Source organism: Oncorhynchus nerka, linkage group LG24 (genome assembly GCF_034236695.1).
Source record: "Oncorhynchus nerka isolate Pitt River linkage group LG24, Oner_Uvic_2.0, whole genome shotgun sequence".
Lineage (NCBI taxonomy): Eukaryota > Metazoa > Chordata > Actinopteri > Salmoniformes > Salmonidae > Oncorhynchus > Oncorhynchus nerka.
In genome coordinates this window covers 36,527,300-36,544,514 of record NC_088419.1, presented here as the reverse complement: position 1 = coordinate 36,544,514, position 17,215 = coordinate 36,527,300, and the positions used below count along the sequence as shown (strand labels likewise).

Here is a 17,215-nt window from a genome sequence, read left to right as displayed (position 1 = left end):
TGCTTATTCTTATACATATATATATATTTTTTTAACTACATTGTTGGTTAGGGGCTCGTAAGTAAGCATTTCACTGTAAGGTCTACACCTGTTGCATTCGGCGCATGTGACTAACAACATTTGATTTTGATTTGATTTTGATCATGCTGTGGGGATTTGTATGGTGGTTGGAGCATCATGCTGTGGGGATTTGTATGGTGGTTGGAGCATCATGCTGTGGGGATTTGTATGGTGGTTGGAGCATCATGCTATGGGGATTTGTATGGTGGTTGGAGCATCATGCTGTGGGGATTTGTATGGTGGTTGGAGCATCATGCTGTGGGGATTTGTATGGTGGTTGGAGCATCATGCTGTGGGGATTTGTATGGTGGTTGGAGCATCATGCTGTGGGGATTTGTATGGTGGTTGGAGCATCATGCTATGGGGATGTTTTTCAGCGGCAGAGACAGCGTGACTAGTCAGGATTGTGGCAAAGGTGAACAGACCTCAGACTGTGACGAATGTTCACCTTCCAACAGGACAACGACCCTAAGCACACAGCCAAGACATTGCAGGAGTGGCTTCAGGACAAGTCTCTGAATGTCCTTGAGTGGCCCAACAAAGTAAATAAAAGGTCTCAATACTTATGTAAATGTGATATTTCGTTATTTTATGAATCAGCAAAAATGTCAAAAACCTGTTTTTGCTTTGTCATTATGGGGTATTGTATTTAGATTGATGGGGGAACAATTTCATCAATTTTAGAATGAGGCTATAACGTAGCTAAATGTGGAAAAAGTAAAGGGGTCTGAATACTTTCCGAAGGCACTGTATTTGTATGCATTGTAGAAACAACAGGGGACAAGCAAATTGGCTTGTTCCACTAGTGATGTTTGGAGGTGTAGTGACATGTTTTGGGGATTTAGAGAGAGCTATCTATTATTTTGAATGCTAGACAGTGAGCAAAAGTATTTAATGTATTTATAGATCAATTAAAGCAAAGATGTCTATTAAAATACTTTTTTTTTTACTAGCGTGTCCCTCAGTTGTGTGTAATTGGTGTGACCTCCTTGAAAAACACTGATTACAAAGATATGCAAGGACCTTGAGCATTCTCTCCAGTGGCAAACTGTTATTGGGGCAGGGGTCTATCTGAAGAAAAAAAAAATGAGCTAATCAAACTCTTTTAGTATGCCATACATTTGAGGATTCCATCAATAATTTGGTATATAAATCCAAAGTGTAATTTGAATTTAAATGAAGGGAAATAAAATAGACTAACTTTATTATCCATCCAGGATGGAAATGTTTCTTTGGCATCACCTTACATTAAAAGGATCACATACATTCTCACATTATACACATTTATACCAGTCAGTCCATCATACTGCATACACTAAAATTATGGAGTGCATTGATGCATTCACTCACAACTAACTGTTGCCCCATCTGCACTGGATAGATAAGTACATATACCGATACAATTGCATTTAGTATCCCAACTGCACAAGGAACAAATTCATGTTTGAGCACATTATTTTTGGCCATGGGCATTCTGAAGCGATGGCCAGAGGGAAGGCTCTCGAACTGAGGGTGTAGAGGTTGGCAGAGTTCACCAACGACAGCCAGGGCCTTCTTTTTGGTTGCCTTGTAGAACAAACTGCTCCTGTGCCTGTGGTCGACAAATTACTTTTTCTCCTCACGCTCAGATTACCATACCATATTGAACGTGAGGATGCTTTCCACCAAGCTGCTTTCCAGAACATCCTGGCTGAGCCCATACCCCATCAATTTCCTGATTAAAAGCTTGCGCTCGCTTGCTGGGTACTTTAAACACTTAACGACATCCCCTGGTTGTGTAATGGTCCTATGTGTAGCTGGTGTAGAGAGTCAGGCGCAGGACAGCAGATATGAGTAATCAACGTACTCTACTCAAAAATGACACAATACAAAGCAAATAATTGCTAGCCCACAAAAATGGATCGAAGGACAAAGAACAATCCCTCACAAACAAAACATGAGGAACAGAGGGTTAAATAATAAACAAGTAATTGGGTAAGTGAAGCCAGGTGTGTAAGACACAGACTGAACAAATGGAAAATGAAAAGTGGATCGTCGGTGGCAAGAAGGCCGGTGACGTCGACCGCCGAACGCAGCCCGAACAAGACCGACTTCGGCGGAAGTCGTGACAGGTTGAGCAAAAGGATTAATCATATCATTTTAGTAAATGTTTTTTTAAAGGATGATTTAGAACGTGAAGATGTACCCAAATACCTTTAAATAAAGAGAAAATAAAATTAAAAAATGGGGTATTTTTTTCTCTCCAAAATGCCAGGAACAAATGCCACCGCTATGAAAGAACAACACACTCCATAATGTCAAATTGAAAAGCAAATGCTGTAAATGTATACAAATAAAAAATATAAAAAATAACTAAAATGTCTTGGTTGCATAAGTGTTCACCCCCTTTGTTATGGAAAGATTACATAAGTTCAGGAAATAGCCTTATTAACAATTCACATAATAATTACATGTTCCTCAGTGTGCAAGGACTGGGAGTTTTTCAGATGAAAATAAACGGAATTGAGCTAAGCACAGCTAAAAATCCTGGAGGAAAACCTGGTTCAGTTTGCTTTCCTCCAGACACTGGGACATGAATTCACCTTTCAGCAAGACAATACTCTACACTAAATCTGCTTTGAAAATCTACTGGCAAGATTTGAAAATGGCTGTCTAGCAATAATCAACAACTAACTTGAAGAATTTTGAATAGAATAATGGGAAAATACTGCACAATCCAAGTGTGCAAAGCTATTACAGACTTACCCAAAAATACTTTCAGCTTTAATCGCTGAAAAAATCATAATAATTTGGGGAGTGCATATATTTGTCCTGTTACACACAACTCAATTCAACGTTGGTTCAATTAAAGGACGTGGAAACAATGTTGATTCAACCAGTGTGTGCCCAGTGGGAAGTGTGTTTCTTGCATAACCCAACTCCCCCACAGGGAGTGGAGTCAGAGCCGGAGTCACCATTGTCTAGCACCCCGGGAGTTAAGTGCCTTGCTCAAGGGCACAGAAACAGATGTTTTCACCTTGTCGACCCTTGACCCTTTGGTTACTAGCTCATGATATATTCATTATTTTTCATTAAAAATATTTTTGGGGGACATTAGAGTATTTTGTGTAGATCGTTGCCAAAAAAATAACAATTAAATCCAGTTTAATCCCACTTTGTAACACAAAAATAATTGAAGAAATCCAAGGGGTGAATACTTATGTATTCTACTCTACTTTCTGTAATATTATAGAACAATGCCCTAGAAGCCAAAAAAACAGCAAGGAAGGCAAGTAAATTTGATCCCTGTAGTGACAGTTACCTAGATTCAGGTCCAAACCAAGGTCATAAAATATATACCCTAAAGACAATGACAGGCTTTATAAGGAGAGAAAACCTTATGTTCCGCAAATCTAATAGCTTTTCTGTGCGAACATGATAAACAAATTATATCGGGGGTTGCTGGCCGTACTTTACAAGATTAGGCCGTAGAAGCCCAGAGGCTCAGGGGATTCAAAGGCCAGTGTTCCCACTGGTCCAGAAACATTTAGAAGGCTGGTTGCTTTAGTGCAATACAGTCCTACAGCCTAGCCATGGCTGTTTTCTGAAGAAACTGTTTCATTACTAATGCTGGAAAGACCATCCAAACTTCCAACCAAATTTACATTGAACGCGACAGAAAAAGTTCCAAAATGTACAGTGTGTTTCATCAGTCACATAGACTTCTTAGTGTACCCTGTGAAATTAATCTGGCAAGTTTGTTGGAAAGAGAACTGAAACAAGCTCCACAGCCAATTTATAATATCCTCAGATTGAATCAAACAAAAATAGGACAAGGTTTAACTCTGGATACATGTATTCAAAATATGTTTACTTCTCTAATGGACTTTACCACACTTATATGGATCTAGCACAATGCCGTTTACTTGCAAAGCATTCCTACTGTAAATGTGCTTCCTTTTACATCTCTCCAATGAAACAACAGTGGGTGATGGTTTTGATAAATAGTTGAGCCAGAAAGAAGTAGGCCTACTTAGGGGAAAAACTGGTTTGTGTTGGAGGCCAAGTGACGACATTGTGATGATCTGTGTTCGGCTCATATAAGAGTGGCCATCCTCCCAGAACACTCTTCAGAGGAGGCCAGATGGTGGTGATGATAATACATGGGAATGAACACGGAGAAAGAGCACATCTTGACTGAGACCACAAAGCACTGGAGATAAGGTGAGTTAGCCTCAAGGGCAACTGGGATCTTCGTGGAATGAGAAAGATAAAGGGGGGGGGATGTTTCGTTGCGATTAACGGTAGGGTTTTATGTTCTTTACGCTTATTGTATGAGCTGCATGCTACATTTGGGCAGGATGAATAAAGTTATTCTAAGGACGTGAAGAGATATAATTCAAAGTGGCTGAATTGGGACGGATCCAAGTAAAAAAGGTTGGATACACATCTCAACATATAATGTAAGGACCATTTTTATGGTCAGGAAAAGGAATACTGTATAAACATTGTGCACAGATAGACAACACACGCAGAAGCTAAACAGAGGACAAACTGAGCTTTTATTTTTTTTACATAGTTTTGAAAATGTGCTATTGCTTCAGTTATGGAATGTACCAACACGAGTCAGGGCACTACTCTTTTTCAGAATGAATCAAGGTCTAGTAATGTTAGCAGACTACTCATATTGCTGAGCAGTAGTCTATTCCCATCAGTGGGATGGTATCTGTTTCTTGTTAGTCATGTACAGTATTTCACATTTTCCACTGTTAAAAGTACAGGTATGACTCAGTACGGACAGGAAAAACCCACGAATCCTTATGTCACCCCTTATGTGGATTCTCAAATTGTGTCTCCTTTTCCTTAGGATGTTGAAGTTCAATAATTTCAAAAATGTTGGACACTGTGTGAACAAACGTGGAAAAAAGACTAATAGATAAATCGTTATTTTCTTCCAGTTTCCCAATGTTCAGGAACACAACCGAGAGGCTCCTCCCCACTGAGGACCCTCACTCAGAGCTGGATTGGACCGAGTTGGACCCCTATAACTGTACACTACTGTACAACTACACTGCAGCCTGGGACTGGCTCTCCACCTACCATCCAGCCTACCTGGTTCTGCTCAGTGTGGTGGGCATGTTGGCCAACGGCCTGGTTCTATATGTCTTTTGCCTGCAGAGAAAGCTATGCACTGTGGCCGATGTCTACCTGGGCAACCTGGCCGCTGCCGACCTGGTCATAGTGTCCTGTCTACCCTTCTGGGCCGCTACCATTGCTAACAGATACCACTGGGCGTTCGGCGAGCCAATGTGCAAGCTGGTCAACGTGGCCATCTCCATGAACTACTACTGTAGTGTTTTCTTCCTGGTGCTGGTTAGTGTCGACCGCTACCTGGCTCTTGTCCGGCCCATGTGCCAAAGCCGACTGCGGAGGGCGTCCTGGGCCAAGCGCATCTGCCTGGGAATATGGATCATGGGGTTCCTGCTGAGTTTGCCCATCCTGTTCTTCCGTAAGGTGAAATACGTGGCCAAGGCGGGAGTGACAGCCTGCTACTTGGCTTACCCCCATCCGGACTGGGAGATTCAGCGCAATATCACCAATAACGTGGTTGGGTTCCTGCTTCCTGTGATAGTGGTGGCGTACTGCAGTCGCCACATTGTGATCGCTCTGAAAAATGGCCAGATCAGAAAAACTCCTGGTGTGAGGTCAGAGAGGAAGGCCACACAACTGGTCCTGACTGTCCTCACAGTCTTCCTCATCTGCTGGACACCCTACCAGGTGGTGCGCTTCCTGGACACGCTGGATTACTTCCAGGTCACTCCAGGTTGCCTCTGGGGTCACATTCTGGACATTAGCATACAGCTGTCCACATACCTGGCATACGCCAACAGCGCCATTAACCCTTTCCTGTATGTTATTGTGGGGAGACACTTCAGGAAGAGAGCAAAAGAAGTGTTCAGGACAATGTTAAACCGCAGATTGACAGAGAAATCGTTCCTGACGGTCAATTTCACCTCAAGTGGAAAACTGGACACTCAAAGGATACAATGTAAACAACTAGTGAAACAAACTGTGATGATAAAATGTGAACAACTTGTGAAACAAACTGTGACGTGACAAGTGTCTGTCTTGAAGTCTGTCCGTCCGTCCATCTGAACTGATCCAGACTGAACATTTAATCTTCATCTTTTTTTTGTAAATATATTGTAAATATGTTCTTTCTTCTAATCGGATCGATATCCGTCAGTCGTTTGTGTGAGACCAAATGAGGTGAACAAGTGATCAGGGACTTCCAGATGATTTCTGTCTTTGTTAAACTTGTAATTACCTGAGGACATCTGTTCCGAATCATTAAGACCTTTATTAATACAAATAGTCCATTTATCTGTCTACAATATTCTACCTCGTAAGCAATCGAACTCCTGTTTTAGTTTCTTTGTTGATTTATGGAGAAATTCAGACTACAGACTCCATTCGGGTGCACGACACTGAAGATTTATGCTGTAATATAGGCACTAAATTACGACTGTCCAGTGTAGAAGATGAATCTAAATGTGATCTATGAAGCCTTTTATTGTCATTGAGACCCTTTTCATTTTGATGGAGTGTGCCACTATGAGAAATGATTCTCCCAGAGCAGGACTACGAATGGGACATATTGCACTGTGAACTAATTTAAATGTAAAAGGTCATTTTGTCCTTTAAAAAGCTCATATCATTTTTGCTTCTTGGCCACTAAATCAAAAGAGGGTCTGGTTGAAAGGTCTGTATTTCTTATCAATCCAGTGAAAAGAAAATATTTCGTTATTGCATAAAAATAACTTTTGTATGTATCAAAATGCTGTCCACTACCGTGATGATGTAAATAAATCAACGTGGGGTTTGAGTACTAAACAGAGCTCTATTACCCAGTAATCTTTGTGCTCTTTTGACCCAGACTAATACTTGTGTTATGACAACTCCTAACACTGATATACTGTTTGGATCACTTTGCTTGTACCAACAATCAGCTTGTCTCAGACCACACTGTTCTCACAATTCTTCTGGCTACTTACAGTAAGTACACCCTCTATGACATCCCTCTAATGATACATTCATCAAGTCTTAGACAACATATTTTATATTTTGTCCCCCTTCATAGTGGATGTTGAGCCAAAAATGAGAGTTTGTATGAGCATAAACTGAAAACATGTGGGACTCAATTTCAGATGCAATCCATGATGCATTCTCTAAACTTAAATGAACATTATTAAGAAACATCCCAATGTACCTGTAGTTGGCTGTAAGCTGTTTAAAGGAGGTCACAGAGTAATTACCAGAAAGGTCTTTCTCCTCTGTTGTCCTGCATGCAGGTTTTCTACTGTTTGCCCTCGTTGGTTCCGAGACAGATTGAAATGTTCTGCACAGGCTCAGTAGGGCCACTGTAAAATGGGCACACTGGCTCTGCCAATGGCAGCCATCAAATAGCTTTCAAGAGGTCTAATAGAGATTGGCATAGATTACGATGCATGTGTTTAATTCACCTCTAATCAGGGTGAAATACTGTTTAACTCAAACAAGTATATTTGCATTAAAGAAACACACTACCCCATAGACATAGCATGGCACTGCTCCATTACTCATTGTATTGCATGAGAAAATATGAGCTATAATAATAGCCCATCAATCTGCCTATGATCAGGTTCTTACGATCTTCACATGCAAACCAGGAATAGACTAATCTCCTTCTATGCCCCCTTGGGGTGACACACTGGCCATTATGATATTTTAATGGACAGATAATGATGTTGGAAGAGTCTGCCATGATGCTGCCATTAGAGATAATGCGCATCTGGAAATAACAACGACCGTAACATTGGGGCTCACTGTGCTTCACTGCTATTGGATTTATCATTTAGGCAGTTATTGATAGAATACATGAATAAAATGAGCTCCCTCTGGGCATGTAGTTGTTAGTACTGGGTTACAAACTGGGTTGTGCTCAGTCGGGACAAAATGTTTTGAAATGGAGTGGTACTACCTGAACATGTCCAATAAGAATACAGATCTTTGTCTTTCGTGGCTAAATGTTATGTTACAGTGTGCCCCACTGAGCAAGACCCTGATGTTAACCCATAGTACATTGATGAGTGTAGATGGACTTGGATCTGACGACCGTTCAGAAGGCAGCCACAAGAGGTCAGTATGTTACCACAGATTACAATCCATTGAAACGCACTCATAAATTATGTTTAAAAAAATAACAACTATGCTGTAAATGACTATGTTCAGACTACTTACATACAATGCACAAAGGAAAGCAAGGTTATATTCCTTATATGCATTTGAAAGCAAGACACACACAGGCACTCGCTGCAGAAATGTACCAAAAATAACAACTCGTATCACAAAAGAAATCATAACTACTGCAACTGTTTTTCATGACTTTGCTGTTCAGTCAGGACCCCATAATGGTATACTCATTGTGGTGGTATAATCAATGGTTTGATCATGATCAGGTATTTAAATTATAACTTTAAATATAGGACTTCCACAAGGCCTCTCTGTGTTCCCTGGCATACTTAGCTCTGATGTCACATACCACCTAGTTCAGCCAATCGGGCTTTAGCACATCATAAGACATTTACTTCTGTATAATGATCGGCTATGAAAAGCCAACTGACATTTACTCCTGAGGTGCTGACTTGCTGCACCCTCGACAACTACTGTGATTATTATTATTTGACCATGCTGGTCATCTATGAACATTTGAACATCTTGGCCATGTTCTGTTATAATCTACACCCGGCACAGCCAGAAGAGGACTGGCCACCCCTCATAGCCTGGTTCCTCTCTAGGTTTCTTCCTAGGTTTGGGCTTTTTAGGGAGTTTTTCCTAGCCACTGTGCTTCTGCACCTGCATTGCTTGCTGTTTGGGGTTTTTAGGCTGTGTTTCTGTACAGCACTTTGAGACATCAACTGGTGTAAGAAGGGCTACATAAAAACATTTGATTTGATTCGATTTGTATAACCAGTTGCCCCACTGACAAAAATGGGCATTTAGACAGCATATGCTGCCCCCTAGTGCTTACAGAGATACCATAGTATTGGCTACATCAGGAAATAGCTTTCAAGTTTAAAGTGTTTGTATTAGTCCTATGTTACGGTATACGCATGGTATACATCATCGAACAAAATGCTGTCTTGCAGGTTCCTTATCAACAGTGCAACAGCAATAAGAACTAGTAAAAAAAATAAGAATATGAACATAAAGTAAATGGCAGCAGAATATATATATTTTTAAAATAAACATAATACACGTGTATTGGGGAAGGGGGAGCAAGTGTATAAATTGAGCGGTATAATACCAGTCTGGTAGCAGCAGTTGTGATGTGTGCTAAAGTGTGGAGAATCAGAGCAGGTGGTCAGATGAAACCACTTACAGTATGTGTGATAGTCATACATTTACTTACTCACATAAACACTGAGTATACAAAACATTAAGGACACCTGCTCTTTCCATGACATAGACTGATCAGGTGAATCCAGGTGAAAGTTGGGATCCCTTGTTAAATCCACTTCAATCAGTGTAGACGATGGGGAGGAGACAGGTTAAATGAAGGATTTGTAAGCCTTGAGACAATTGAGACATGGATTGTGTATGTGTGCCATTCAGAGGGTAAATTGACAAAACAAAAGATTTAAGTGCCTCTGAACGGGGTATGGTAGGAGGTCCTGGGCGCACTGGTTTGAGTGTGTCAAGAACTGCAACGCTGCTGGGTTATTCACGCTCAACAGTTTCCCATGTGTATCAAGAATGGTCCATCACCCAGAGGGCAAATAGCCAACTTAACACAACTGTGGGAAGCATTGGAGTCAACATGTGCCAGAATTCCTGTGGAACGTTTAGAACACCTTGTAGAGTCCATGCCCCAACCAACTGAGGTTGTTCTGAGGTAAAAAAAAAAAAAATGGGGTGCAACTCAATATTAGGAAGGTGTTCATAATGTTTTGTTCAATCAGTGTATACTTTTCTTTTAGACATATAGACATGGCTGGACTCATAAGAGACCATTAATTTTATTCCTAAGTATTTCCAATGCAAATGATGCATCTAGTGGTCTAGAGCTCTTGAACTTCACATTATTTCAACAGGTTTGCTATGAAGCGTGTGTATCTAACCACCACCATTCTCTGGAGGCAGACATCGCCACAAAAACACTATGAATGCCAGACGACCAGGCTTCAGTTGCCTTGGTAACAATACACAGACGTCTGGCGTATCATCTTAAACAGATTTCAGAGCTGTGAAAGTTGTCACTGCTAGTTGGCGAATGAACTCTCTGTCTCTACAGCCTGGAGAGTAATATACAGTTTAATCCTTTTCATATATGCTCCCTCTCTTTTCAGATCTTTACTTGCAGATATTCATTCATCTCTATGGACCTATGAATCAACCTATCCAATTTATAACTATGTCAATGGTGGTTTTGTACTGTACAGTCAGTTTGCTGGAAATTCAGGGGAGTATTTCTCCATACTCTGTTGTGGCCTTTACTTTCTTTTTCGATTATTGACAAGGGACATGAGTCTCTTTACTGACATCAAACAGAAAGTATAGATCTGAAGAGAAATCCTGACTCATACTATAAAGCCCTGTTTAAATCCACTCCTCTGCTCCTCCAGTCCTCGGTGCTGGGGCTCCTGTCCCCTCTCCCTCATTATTACAGTGCAGAGAAAAAACGGGTCTGAATTGGATACGGTTATTAATATGGAAATAGCCACTGTTTCTAGTCTGTTTTTGTCAACAACCAAGAGAGTGAGTCATGATGGGTAATACATTCCGCCTAATCCCTGGCAGAAGAGCCTCAGCTGGAGACAGACAGAAGCAACAGAAGCCTGTGGGATGTGCTCCCCACACAGCAGCAGACCTGTGCTTTAAATAGCATTTGTTTTCTTTCAGCATTTGGTTGAGCCTGCTTGGAGAGCCAGGTGGACGAGGTTTGAGGTTTGCACTGGTTGCTAGTCCATTGGGTTCCACTGTGCCAGACGAGCTCAATCGAGCACAGCTAACGTATTTGGAAGAAAACTAAGCCTATTTGAACCCAGGTCTGTCTCACCGTAACCCAGACGAAGAGAAGACTGTCACAAAGCCCACTGCCAGCAAAGCTTCTTAATCCTACTGTGACAAAGGACATGAGCATTGGACCAGGTAGACAATAACTGACCTAATAAAACAGACAGCGCACCTTCCAAATCTACAATTGAATACAAGTGTAACCTGAATTAGACATGACACCAGAGATGTGATTATTTGACCTGCTCAGTCCAACCTGCTGCATATCTTAGCCAGTTGAATGCATATGACATGCAGGAAGTGGAGGATGACTGAATCAGAGCAAGAAAGGTATTCATGAAATAGAAACAGCATATTCCTCCACTAGCAGCAATGGAAAAGGTATACGCAGGCAAACAGAGTTTGACTAAATCAAAAAACCAACCTAGCCTTACTCACATTCATCAGTCATCTAGACTAATGCAACATGGCACATCAAGGATTCTCTTTACCCAAACCTAATCCAAGTGATTTGTCCTCTTCACTTATTAGATTATTTATATGAAATATATAGCACAGGCTAGGCTGAGAAAGTCTCCAAAAGCACAGTGCTGGGATGCCTGGTGGGGTAATAATCCACCAGAGTCCTCCAATATTGACATAGTCTTGTCTGATTGGCTAAGATCATGTCCATTTAAGTTGTTATTCCATTCCAGATTTGTCACTAATCTCTTGTTGCACTTATAACTGAAAAACAAATGAAAAGCCATGTAAAGTCACACAATTATGGTCCCAGTTCTGACAATGACCTAGGAGTTGGCAAGACAGCACAAACAGGTCTGGAACCAGGGGAGTGAAAGCATACCCAAATACATTTTGGATGCCAACATTCATTAGTTTAGCGCATACACCATTTGTTAGAGTTTCAGATAATATCAGCTAGTGCTATCCTTCTTTTTGTGTATTCAAAGTTCCAACTTAGAAGTTTGTAGTCGAATGGCAAGAAGTTTGTAGCTGGACGCCATCTTTCATTAATTTGTTTTGCTAATGTTGTACTATCATACTTTTATTTGTGTATTAGCCTAAGAGATCGCTATTTCCATATTTACAAATTCTTGGAAACGTAGGCTACCTTTATTGCTCGTAATTTAAGAAGTGAATTGTTTGGTCCTTCTTGCCGTCCTCGGATGGCAAACAGAAGCTAAATCCTAAGTCAGTCCTTCGCCCCTACCAATTCGCTCAGAGGGCCCTCTGTCGTCACGTTGCTGACGAAACACAGGATGGCTTCAAGAGTGTGGAGGGGATTATATAAACCAATCAACTTCGGGACACACTCATGACTTGAATGCTTCAATTCAAGTACCACATTTAAATACTCAAACAAGCTTGAAATTCAAATGCAAAAATTCTCCCTGTAATTTTACAAGATATAAACCTCAGAAATGTATAAACATTTAATTTGGGAGGTATTTTATATGTTGCATGTGTGAAGCCTCGATATCAGAACAAATAATAATAGGCACGCCTCTCCATTCTTTAGTGTGAAATTGCGTTATGGGATACCGACTGTCTTTTGAAGCCGGCAGCGTAGCTGACTCGGTCAGAGTGGCTATCAGAAGGTCTAATTAGCCCCTACACCCTCCATGATTTGCACTGCCTCAGCTTTTGAATACTTTTGCTTATGGCAAAAGTATGAGTGAATGCGCAAATGGAGGAGCAAGGTGAAGGTGAAGGGGAAGGAGAAGTGGAGGATTTGGGATGCTAGCCAGAGCATAGTGAATGATAGAGGCCTCTAGTGGCCAAAAGTCAGTATTAGTATGGGCAGCGCCACTGAGGGCTTCCACCATGCTTATGCCATTTTAAAGTAGTCAAAGTTAGTTAACTGGTTGGGGATTCCTGGGGTTGTAGCCTCAATAGAGCTGCCCATGCTGTCACAGACACTATAATGGCACAGATGTAAAGATGAGTCCTCCATCTATCTCTATGATCCAGAGCTACTTCTTGTTCTTCTTTGAGATTTAATGGCTGACTACAACCTATACCTTGTATTGTATTGCCCCCAACTTCTGTACGGGGTAGTGAACTGGAGAAAAATAAAACGACAACATACAAGAAACTAAAATAGATTAATAAAAAAAACATCCCACTCCTTCAGTTACAGTCCAGTCAAGATCACATCCCTCAGGGGCATGGGAGGGGGGAACATCTTCAGACAGTATTCACTCTGCATTGTCTCAGCTGTTAGTTCCTGAAGACAGAAAAACCTGTCAGCCGCAGATAGAATTATGTCCAGTTTCTTGGACTTCTTGTTCGTTTAGGCAGTACAATTAATCACCTGCGCAATCAATGCCACAAATTCCACCTCCTGCATGATCAGTGTGTCAGTTTCCCCCAACTGGTGAACGACATTCTGAATCTCCATAGGCTGAGGGCATAAACTGTCATAGCTTCCTCAGCTCCACTCTCTCATTCAAATACTTCCTTCAACCTCCCTGTAGGAGACCTGCTTGACAGCCCTGACCCTTGCCACCAGCAGGGCATTCCGGGGATTTGGGAGAGCATATGATTCTTCAACAACACGTCCCCTGAACAGTATAGTGGATGGAAAGAGAGAGGAAAGCCTATAGGTTTTATTGATGTTTGATGAGTATCTAACTGATTTTTCTTTCCATTCATTACACAGTTCAGGCAATGTGCATCAACTACTCCTGGCATGTTCATGCTAACTCTGAAGAGTACATTTCCAACGAGACGCCCAAGATGATACCTTTTTACCTGAAATTGTCCAATATAAACTCTCATTTTCATTGCAAAACGTTTTCTGTTTGGAGTAAACGGTTTCTGTGAAAATGTTTTGCAACTGTTTGCTACGGTCTTGGTCTGAATGAACACACCCCGGATGAGGGCAATACTGGGAGAATAGGCATGCCTGTCATTCCTCTGCTAGGGAGACCGGCATGATTAATGCCTTGTTATTTTGAGTGCTACTTGTCTGCCTCCTCACTGACACCTCCACCGCCTAGATTGGCACTTCACATACAGTGATATACTGTATATTTACTTGTTAGATCAACCCATGTCTACTTGCTACTATTGGCATGTATTACTAAGGCAATTCGATTAAACTAGCCTTGGTGGTATAGCGTTTTCATTGTGACATATATTTGATGTAAAAGACATGTTGTGTGTTTCTGAACATTGCTCCCTGCTGTCTTGTTGACAGTATGACCAGGCGGTGCAGTTTACTGGGCACTACTCGCTAATCACTTTTGCCCAGTCATATGGTGGTTCATAGCCCTGCCCTTACAAAAAATCCTACAGGAATCCTGCAGTAATTCAATCTTTTGTGAAGGAATTGTGCAGGTGTCCTGCAGGAATCGTGTAGGATTGACAAAATCCTGCAGGAAAAGTCCCTGATGCTCCTGTAGGACTCCTACAGAAGTATGACTTACCTGCAGAAATGTTAAAAATCATGCACAAACATGACAATTCCTGCAAGAATCCTGCAGGACTGAAACCTGCAGGATATTGATATTCCTGCACGATATGGAAATTCCTGCAGGACATGGCAATTCCTGCAGGACCAAGAAATCCCAGCGCGAAACCTGCAGGATTTTGATATACAGTTGAAGTCGGAAGTTTACTTAGGCTGGTGTCATTAAAACTCGTTTTTCAACCACTCCACAAATTTCTTGTTAACAAACTATACTTTTGGCAAGTCGGTTAGGACATCTACTTTGTGCACGACACAAGTAATTTTTCCAACAATTGTTTACAGACAGATTATTTCACTTATCATTCACTGTATCACAACTCCAGTTGACTGTGCCTTTAAACAGATTGGAAAACTCCAGAAAATGATGTCATGGCTTTAGAAGCTTCTGATAGGCTATTTGACATCATTTGAGTCAATTGGAGGTGTACCTGTGGATGTATTTCAAGGCCTACCTTCAAACTCAGTGCCTCTTTGCTTGACAATCATGGGAAAATCAAAAGAAATGAGCCAAGACGTCAGAAAATAAATTGTAGACTTCTACAAGTCTGGTTCATCCTTGGAAGCAATTTTCAAATGCCTGAAGGTACCACGTTCATCTCTACAAACAATAGTACGCAAGTATAAACAACATTGGACCACGCAGCCGTCATACCGCTCAGGAAGGAGGCGTGTTCTGTCTCATAGAGATGAACGTACGTAAAACGTACGTAGAAAGTGCAAATCAATCCCAGAACAACAGCAAAGGACCTTGTGAAGATGCTGGTTGAAACAGGTACAAAAGTATCTATATCCACAGTAAAACGCGTCCTATATCAACATAACCTGAAAGGCCACTCAGCAAGGGAGAAGCCACTGCTCCAAAACTGCCATAAAAAAGCCAGACTACGGTTTGAAACTGCACATGGGGACAAATTTCATACTTTATTGAGAAATGTCCTCTAGTCTGATGTTTGGTCATAATAACCATTGTATTGTTTGGAGGAAAAATGGGGATGTTTGCAAGCTGAAGAACACCATCCAAACCGTGAAGCACAGGGGTGGCAGCATCATGTTGTGGGGGTGTTTTGCTGCAGGAGGGCCTGGTGCACATAATTGTATATATTAGCTAGATAGTATTTGATTTAAAAAGTGTTTTAAACTCTCCTTTACAATTTACAACAAGAAGATGAATAGTCATGTGACATCTTGGTCACAGTGGGCAGTTGAGGAAATGGCTGCAGGCAGATTAGCTAGCTAGTTGAAGTACTGCTAATAGTATACTTTTATTTTACTGGTAAGGAGTCAGAGAAACATACTAAAACTAGAATAAATGTTTATATGAACATGTTAGGAGGTAGCATAGTTATTTTTTATGAGTATGTTAGCTAGTTTAGCTAGCATGTTCTTTACCACTGGCTGTTAGCTAGCCAGCTAGCTTTGGCAAAATAAATGCATTTAAAATTTTTACTTCCATGGAAGGTGACAAATGACATTTGATATCCTGTTTATGTCTCTATCCCAGAATGGAAAATGTGAACATGAATAACAAGTAACAGAATCGATTTTCTCAGTACCTGTTAGTGAATTAAGCTGACATCGACCAGAATAATTTTACGCAGGGTCCTCTTCTCGCAAATTGCTTGGTCTGCTGCTACATCGTTGTGGACATATGACAGGTACGGTTTCATGCATTGTACAGAGGCTGAAGCAAAAAGTACAAATAAAAAAACAGATATTTTGCTTGCCGTTTAAAAATAATAAATAGCCAGAATAGTGGTGTTTCACTGTGAAGCTAATATTGCATGACATTAGTACTGCTTGTGTTTTATTTACAATGAGTAGGTTTGCATTGAGAAATTCATACAACTATAACACCCATGCATATTATTAAATGACACTGCTATTCACGATAGCTTGGTTTTATATACAACTTACGCATTGATAACTAAATTATAGACGATATGATGCAATACAACTAGATTAGAAGGCCTAGACTAATTCATCCTAATGTAAGATAAATGCATTGGATACAAAATAAACGCTGGCATATTGTAAAGGACCATGTACAATTTCTTTGTATGAATGCATATCAAACAGGAATATGTATTCAATTAAATGAATACACTATTGTAATATTATTAAATACATTTCTCTCTCCCTGCAGGGGATTAGACAGATGATCTGCAGCCCCCAGATGCCCAAGCCTCAAAACCAGAACTGTGGGGAGACATCAACACTTGTTATTTTTAAGAAATATTAAACCTTTTATGGGTTTTCCTCTTATCTGTGCATGAATGCTTAGAACATCGTCCATTGTACAACAGTTTTATTAGTCGTATGTTGGTAGCACCTTAATTGGGGAGGACAGGCTTGTGGTAATGGCTGGAGCGGAATAGGTGGAATGGGATCAAATACTTAAAACGCTAAATGCTTACTTACTTCTTCTCGACAATGCAACAACAATAATACATAATAATAAAAGATAAGAATACGAACATGAAGTAAATGGCTCAGTAGAATAGAATACATTTAAAAATATAGAAGTACAATACAGGAAGGCACAATTTATTATTCCAATATTTACACATGGTTTGTTTAAATTGTGCAGCATGTAGCAATCATAATAAGAGTGGTAACAGCAGTTGTGTGCGTATGTGTGAGTGTTTG

General features: G+C 40.7%; 1 protein-coding gene across 1 annotated transcript; it reads left to right on the top strand.

Annotated features, from left to right (window-relative positions):
* The first annotated feature begins 4,179 nt into the window (after positions 1 to 4,179).
* LOC115107335 (B2 bradykinin receptor-like) lies at positions 4,180 to 6,937 on the top strand. The gene is made up of 2 exons (XM_029630735.1): positions 4,180 to 4,263; positions 4,998 to 6,937. The coding sequence occupies exon 2, from the start codon at positions 5,005 to 5,007 to the stop codon at positions 6,154 to 6,156; it is 1,152 nt and encodes a 383-aa protein (XP_029486595.1). The 5' UTR covers positions 4,180 to 4,263; positions 4,998 to 5,004; the 3' UTR covers positions 6,157 to 6,937.
* Positions 6,938 to 17,215: the final 10,278 nt, after the last annotated feature.

Coding starts and splice junctions, on each gene's coding strand:
- LOC115107335 (XM_029630735.1), top strand. CDS start 5,005: ATGTTCAGGAACACAACCGAGAGGCTCCTCCCCACTGAGGACCCTCAC.